We start from the raw sequence: 7,473 nt of genomic DNA on the forward strand, positions 1-7,473 counted from the left end.
ATTACTACTACTATGACGTTATAACATACAAAGCTGAACCAATACAATTTCTGCTTATACTTACTGGTACAGGGATGTGTGGTGGTCGCATGTGCAGGGCTTGCACCATGTCCCAATTGATATGCCGGAAAAACTTCTGGGCTCTGATGTCACCATGGACCCCTAAGCGTGTCGTAGGATCTTCCCGGAGGAGCTAGAAAGGTTTAAATGTAATCTTATAATTTGAACTATTATTACTGTCCTGGTCTAGTATAACATGTATTACATAGAGAATATATTCACCTTCTTGATGATGTTCTTCGCCTCGATGTTGGAGGCATTAAATCGTCCTCGATGATACTTGGACCTGCTGGTAACCATGATATTAAGAATGATACCTAAGGCATACCAGTCGATGGCAGCATTGTACTCCTCCCCGCTCAGCATCTCAGGAGCCATGAAGTCCGGTGTTCCAGCATATCCTGAGGCTGTGCGATCTCCATAGATGTCCTCGAGGGCCAACCCGAAGTCGGCGATCTTTAGATGGCCCGCTGAAGTCACCAGGATGTTATCCGGCTTGAGATCTCTGTGAAGTAGAGGAAACAATGGTTTATTCCCATTCATACTGCTAAGAGAGAATCTGTCCCATTAGCTGATTTACTGTATAAATATATGAAGATGTTACCTAATGTGCGCACAAACATCCAGAATTAATATATCTAAGTATGTTTTATATCAGATTCCAAACCATCTACTATAATATAATCTGGGATTACAGACCCGGCCTGAGTCCATTACACCTAAAAAAGACAAGAATATATTTACCGGTGGACGATGCCCTTCGCATGCAGGTGTTGGATACCGCATACAAGTTCTGCTGCGTAGAAACTGGCACGAAGGGGAGAGAAGAGAATTAGTATCTGGAGGCTGACAGAAAGCTCTGAAAACCACATAGTACAGAAGAGCAGAATATCCACCATGTGAGGTTATTACTATAGACTGCAGGGATCACACATCTCATTCTTCATGCTACATGTTCTCTAATCCTATCTTATTCTGCATACTACAAACATGGGGATAAGGACTCCTGCACAGGGCAGCGCCATATGTGTTTGTGTTATAGATCAGTGGGCTCTCTGTGCGACACCCTATAGAGCCTCGAGAAGATATATCATCCACTGGAGCAATGCAATATAATGTTACTTGTGGTGGAGCTATTTTTTTTCTTTTTGCAGATTAATGGCTGCCAAACAGTGCCGATAGACAAGAACAGCCATTTCCCTGCTTTAGGTGCAGTCCTATGCAAGCACTGTGTGAATTAGAGTTATGTATAAGAGATGCTGCTATTACTATGTGAGATCCATGATATACAGGTTCAGACCATATGGAGAGTAATAAGCCTAGAATTGGATAAAAGTCTTTTAACAAAGTGTTTCAGTACTAACATCCACTGGTGTAACTATAGGGAATGCGGTTACACCTCAGCCTAGGAGCCTTAGGGGCCTATAAGGCTTCTCTTCTCCATATAGGAGTCCAGTACTATGAATAAAGCATATTTAGGGGTCCTGTTAGAGGTTTTACATTGGGGCCCAGGAGCTTTAAGTTACGCCTCTGTGTTAAGCAGTTAAGTGAAGTTGGGTGGCCCAAGATAAACTTTTGCACCCGGGCCCATGAGCCTTTAGCTACGCCCCTGCTAACATCCTATAAATGGAGAGTATAGTTGCAGCTTCTGAGTATAACACTCTATTCTATGTACAGTCCCTTAATGAATGGAGTCCATCATTGGAGCTTGTATGTGGGCAGTAAGGCTAACAATCTAAAGGTTCCTTTACACAGGACTACTATAGGTTACATAAGCGCCCAACAGCCATTCCATGAAGAGCCGCCCAACTATCGCCCCTGTGCTTTACAAGCAGTGATAGTTGTTCTGTGAATGGAGGCTGAGTGGTTGAAGATCATGCTGACCCGCCGCCTCCACTCACAGTAAACAGGCAGTCATGCATTGTTGAACGATTGCCGGTTTACACGGCCGATAGACGCTTGGTTTTTAGTTCTGCTAAGTGACTCTGACCAGTGATCGATTTCTCGCTCCATACCCAGTACACGGGACGGCTATTGCCTGAATTAGCTGCTTCCAGCGATAATTGCCCCGTGTAAGGGTAACTTCACTCATGTACTGTCCTCTTCATGTATAACCTACAGGGAGATGTTTATTAGCTTACGACTACATTACCGTGCACAGGGGCTGTCGAGACACCCCTTCCGCTGTAGAAGTTCATCGAAGTCTCCGCAGTTGATGTACTCCATTCCGAGCAGCACCAGGTCCTGCCATACAGAAGAGCGATACAAGAATGTGAATGTCTAGGATCAAGTTACCAAATGATTGCAGCGTCTTCATTCTATACAGACAGGAACTATCAGAGGTTGATCCAGGGATTATTCTGACCGCCATTATGGAGTCGGGAAGGAATTTTCCCCGAAAGGGCTAATTGGTTTCTGCCTCCTGGGGTTTTTTGCCTTCCTCTGGATTAACAAGGCTGACCTAGATGGACCTTGTCTGTTTTTAATGGTATCATTTAGTCTACTATATAATGTATGGGAACAGTTTTACATTTGTAAGTGTGGTGAAATGATAAAACGCACTGATGCCATTATCCTGCAGATCTTACTGTGACACAACGTTATTCTGTGGGTCGGTACGATAACGGCGATTAGCAAACTTATATAGTTTTTATTAAGTTTTACTACTTTTAACCTGAAATATTAAATTTTCAAAATTCTTGGCACCAGAGGGATATTAATTTAATTTCTTTTATGACAACCAAACTGTACTGATCTTTCATTGGCTGCAGTTATCATGTGGTTTCCTGTGACATCATCTGTCACAACAATCCCCGGGAATGCAGCGGGCTCCAGGGCTGGATCCCGGAGGCTGCAGAGGGGTAAGTATATCTCAATTTATTATTTTAATACAGAGGGTCTTATTGAAGAGGAGTTGTCCAGTAACTGCGCAACCCCTTTAATTTCAAGTGACACAAGCTGCTATTTAGCATGCTATGTGAGAGACAGTTACAAACTAATTACAATGAGAGCAGCCTGTATTGTGGAGAGGGGGGTCTGCAGACCACCAGCTTAGGAGCCTGGTTGCAACAGCAACAATTCAATACCATGATGCCCTGAAAATAAGACCTTGTCTTATATAAATTTCTGTTCCTAAAACAGGCACAGGGTCTTATTTTCGAGGGATGTCTTAGTAATACTAAGCTAGTAGCCGTGGTCCGGGTTCCTCCCGCTAATTTGCAAAGTTCCGTAGCTCCGCCGGGCTTCCTGCACTCCTTGACCGCTGACAGATCATCACTTCCTGGCTGCAGCGTTCCTAAATCCCACCTCCAGGAAGCGATGGCTCTGATTAGCCAGCGAGCACTGCTGTCAGCCAATCACTGCAGTGCTCTCTGAACCAACGTGACAGATGGTGAGTTCAAACGCTGCGGAATTGTTACGGAATTTCAGCTACAGAATGTGCACCGACATTCCCCAACAATGCGCAGTACAATGTAAATGAGAGGGCTTTTAACAAACCCCATTCACTAACAATGGACACAACCTGCAGTGGAGGATAGTCATGCAGCATGCGTCATCTGTCACAGAAAACTGATGGGTCTTCATTGTGGATCTCATTCAAGGCAATGAGTGACGTCCGCAGTGAAAATCAGCAGATTGGCCCCCGATGTTTGCACATACCCCTGTGGTTTGCTTCTATGTTTGTATTTGTTTTTAAGTGGTTCAATTTGTGTCTCTAGAACTTTGATTAGAGTCCTTGCACGTGTAGCACCCAGTTTTTGGTATTTTCGGTTGTGCTTGTTACTGTTGTTCACCTCGACATCCATAGACTCACGGCTCCTATATCCCTGTACAGATATACTAGGACATTAATAAGCATAGCATTGTACACCTACAAACTGAATAGCAGGCATTCATTATAATAAAGGTATTGTATATCTAACGGACCCTCAGTGTAAAGTGGGGCCCATTGTGACTATTGCTATGTCAGCCCAAGACCTCTGTGGATGGAAATGTCTTACTGTTGCACAGCTCGCAGATACTTTGTATCACTACAGCATCAGGTACATATACTGGTGTTTGTTCATTTGGAAGTAGTCATAAATGTACCTTTGTCTGGAAAGCAAATTGTCCATGTAGAAGAAAGGGGCTGCCAGATGCAAGTTGTAGCACCCGCCGCTCCACCATCACGCGGTCCTCTCCTTCGGTAAGCAGGCTTCTCTTGGCGATGACTTTCACAGCAAACTTCTGCCGAGTAGAGTTGTCTTCTGCCAGCACCACCTAGAAAAATAGTCATTTATGAAGAGGACAAATAGAGCAAAAATCCTAAACTAATCTGAAGGTTGGATTCACAGTGCAGGTTTGCAGTGCGGATTCTTCAGCGCAGCTCCATAGCAATCTACAGTACAATGCATCTGGATGGAGATCTGTGTAACAGTAGGGAATTACATGTTATGCAGTAATATTAATGCTGTGTGCAGAGCAAGAAACATGTGAGGAGAAGACGCATTGTAGTTCCATCTTACTAACAGGGTCTCAGACAATGATCATGCAGCTTTGTCATCATCAGCCTCTTGTAGGATTTCACTATATTAGAAGTATCGCACGCGCTCTGGACTTTACATTGTGGACCGTTGGAGAAGCCAAAGTATAGAACCTCTTGTATCAGAACAATAAAGCAGAAGAGCCTGAACACATCACTTCAGTGCTTTTCGAACCTGTTTCACATTCCAGGTTCTGTATATGCCGTGTGCAGGAACATCCTAATGCCATATATACATGTGATAGTCAGTCCGTCCAATAGTCCAATCCATATTTCAGCCCCATTTGCGGTGGTGAGAGGATTCACCTATATGCTCTCCTCACTCAGTAAGTAAACGGCCGTTTTCTGTGATTGTTTTTAATTCTATATATTTCCCCTTCTGTGATGCATTTATATTAGTGTAGGGACCCACTACAACGCAAGGAATCGCGAAGTGGTTAGTGGGCTCATGTATCTTGGCCAACATCCAACCAACGCCTTGCATTTATTATCTATCATTCACATGCAGCGTGGCTTTAAGACTCCAGGGGGAGCCCAGGGGGGCAGTACCAATGTGGTTCACTGATAGAAGTGCAGGGCAACCCGCCGAATTATCATGGCATCATTAATAGGTTGCTGGTCTGCATGGTGAACTACATATATCAGAATGGTCTGGCACTTTGTATCCACTCTGTGTGGGAGTATACACCAAGCAGCCACCCCCCTCATTATCAGGAGGCAGTGTGAGTGGTGGTCTCATCAGTGTATAGGTGTAACACAGGTGTAATTTGCTCCCCCATTTGGTAGTCAGCCTACCTGCATGGTGAGAGGAGGATGCATCTATATGCACTCCTTACTCAGTATTTTACTATTAGTAGAAGAGCAGATAGCGCTGACAACATTGTAGCTGCCTGGGTTGGTACTACAGACAGTGAATTCAGGGGGAGCTTTGCCTGCAGTACCAACCCAGGCCTCTGTATTATGGGCAGCGCTGTCTCCTCCCAGCACTGCCAGCAGGCCCAGTGAATAGCTGTATTTACTGCATAGCAGGAGTTTGGGGTTCATATTATGTCTGTATAACTTTTTATTCATGTATTTTTTGGGGGTGAGACCTAGAAATGTCAGCATTGTGTTTGGGGTTTTTACAGACTTTACCATGCAGCATAAATCCCTTGAGGACATTATACTCCGGATCAGCACGATTAGAGCAATACCAAATTTATACAGTCCTAATGTTTTACTACTTTTGTAAAGAGGGGCATACATTGAACTCACAGGGTCCCACAGCAAAACTCAGAATTAACTTAGGGACAGCATATCTATAACAGCGGCTCAGCTCTAGTATACCTCTAATACAATCATATCATAGAGATGCTAGATTCTACACTGTGATAGTGATTACAGTGCTGTTACCTCCAGTGATCACATGTGACATCTCCTCTGATTGATGACTTCTGGTTTCGTTTTTGTTCTTTGTCTGGGCCCAGACAGCCACTAAGATTTCTTCTTGCCAAGATTCATCCCTGCACATTCCCCATCCTACCACTAGCTCTCACTATCTCTCCATAGTATTGGTGTCTCCTCTGTGGCCCCAGAAAGTACCGCTGTCCCCTCTATGTGTCCCTACAGACTACTGGCGTCCCCTCTGCGGTGCCACAAACTACTGATGTCCCTTCTGTGTCTTCCCTTTCCCCTTAAAGGGGTTGTCTCGAGGAAGCAGTGAATTTTTTTTTTTTTGCCCAGTCCCCCTAATTAAGCATACATTACTAAGCCCCCCTGTAAATGACTTTTCTAGCTGGTTTGTACTTACAGTTCCAGCGTTTCAGCAACTTATAAAAATTTTCCCAAGATGGCCGCTGGCGGGGCGTGGCCTAACTCCTGAGCAAGATGGCCGCTTGAGACCAGAGCTCCCTCAGCGAGGCGCCCACAGGGGACCCACAGCATTGATAGCAGCATCAAAATGCCCAAACCTGTAAGGGACAAAGGTGGAGAACAAGCCTGCACACCCAGGACCTCCAAAAGCCAGACAGGGATGCAGCGCTTTCTGAAGGAGCACAGCTCCCGCTCCCCCCACCCTTCCATCAAGATAGTGCCGGCCTCGGAGGCTGCATCTGCCTACAGTAAGGAGGGGGAGGGAGAGTTCTCTGATGAAGAGGATTCCAGCCCTGTGTCCCGGGGATTTATGAAGGAGCTTATCTCAAAGGCTCTGTCCCCCCTCATAAACGAGCTAACAGAGATAAAAGCTGACATAAGGCAGATGGGTGGCAGAGTTGAGGAGCTGGAGTCTGCCTCTGCCTCTGCTACATCTCATGCCCTGGCCATGGCTAAAGTCTTAAAGGAACAGCACGACAATTTAAATAAAGCCCTCATTCTCCAGGAGGACCTGGAGAATCGTAACCGGAGATGCAATATCCGTTTCAAGGGAATCTCTGAATCCTGGGCAGCGGAGGCCCTGTCTAAAGTTGCCATTGAAATATTTGGCCAGCTACTTGGGCAAGACAGAGCGGCGACAATTTCTGTGGAACGCATCCACCGCGCTCTTAGACCCCTTCCCCCGCCTGCAGAGCCCCCCAGGGATGTTATCTGCAGGCTCCTCACCTTCCAGGACACGTCTGCCATCCTGAAAGCTGCCAGACAACACAAAAATTTAACATACGGGGACTCTTCAATCCAAATTTTCCAGGATCTATCCCCTGCTACTCTTACAAAGAGGCGAATTATGCGACCTCTTCTGGAAGCCCTCAGAGCAAGAGACATTCGCTACGCGTGGCTCTTCCCTTTCGGCATTAATATATCATACAACGGCCGCAGATTATTGATTCGTACTCCAGACGACCTCAGTAATTGCTGGGAGCACCTTGAGATGGACCCAATAGAGCTGCCAAACTGGCTCCCCCTCCCGGAGTTCCCTA

At 45.5% G+C, this 7,473-nt stretch overlaps 1 protein-coding gene across 1 annotated transcript; it reads right to left on the reverse strand.

The window, feature by feature from the left end:
- Positions 1-234: 234 nt before the first annotated feature.
- On the reverse strand, positions 235-6,018 carry LOC136627090 (protein kinase C delta type-like). Its single transcript, XM_066602034.1, has 5 exons — positions 5,975-6,018; positions 4,150-4,320; positions 2,213-2,304; positions 805-867; positions 235-565 (listed from the first exon to the last, which is right to left on the reverse strand). The coding sequence occupies exons 2-5, from the start codon at positions 4,225-4,227 to the stop codon at positions 262-264; spliced, it is 537 nt and encodes a 178-aa protein (XP_066458131.1). The 5' UTR covers positions 4,228-4,320; positions 5,975-6,018; the 3' UTR covers positions 235-261.
- Between the last annotated feature and the right edge of the window lie 1,455 nt (positions 6,019-7,473).

The sequence above is a fragment of the Eleutherodactylus coqui genome, chromosome 5 (assembly GCF_035609145.1).
Source record: "Eleutherodactylus coqui strain aEleCoq1 chromosome 5, aEleCoq1.hap1, whole genome shotgun sequence".
NCBI classification, from domain to species: domain Eukaryota; kingdom Metazoa; phylum Chordata; class Amphibia; order Anura; family Eleutherodactylidae; genus Eleutherodactylus; species Eleutherodactylus coqui.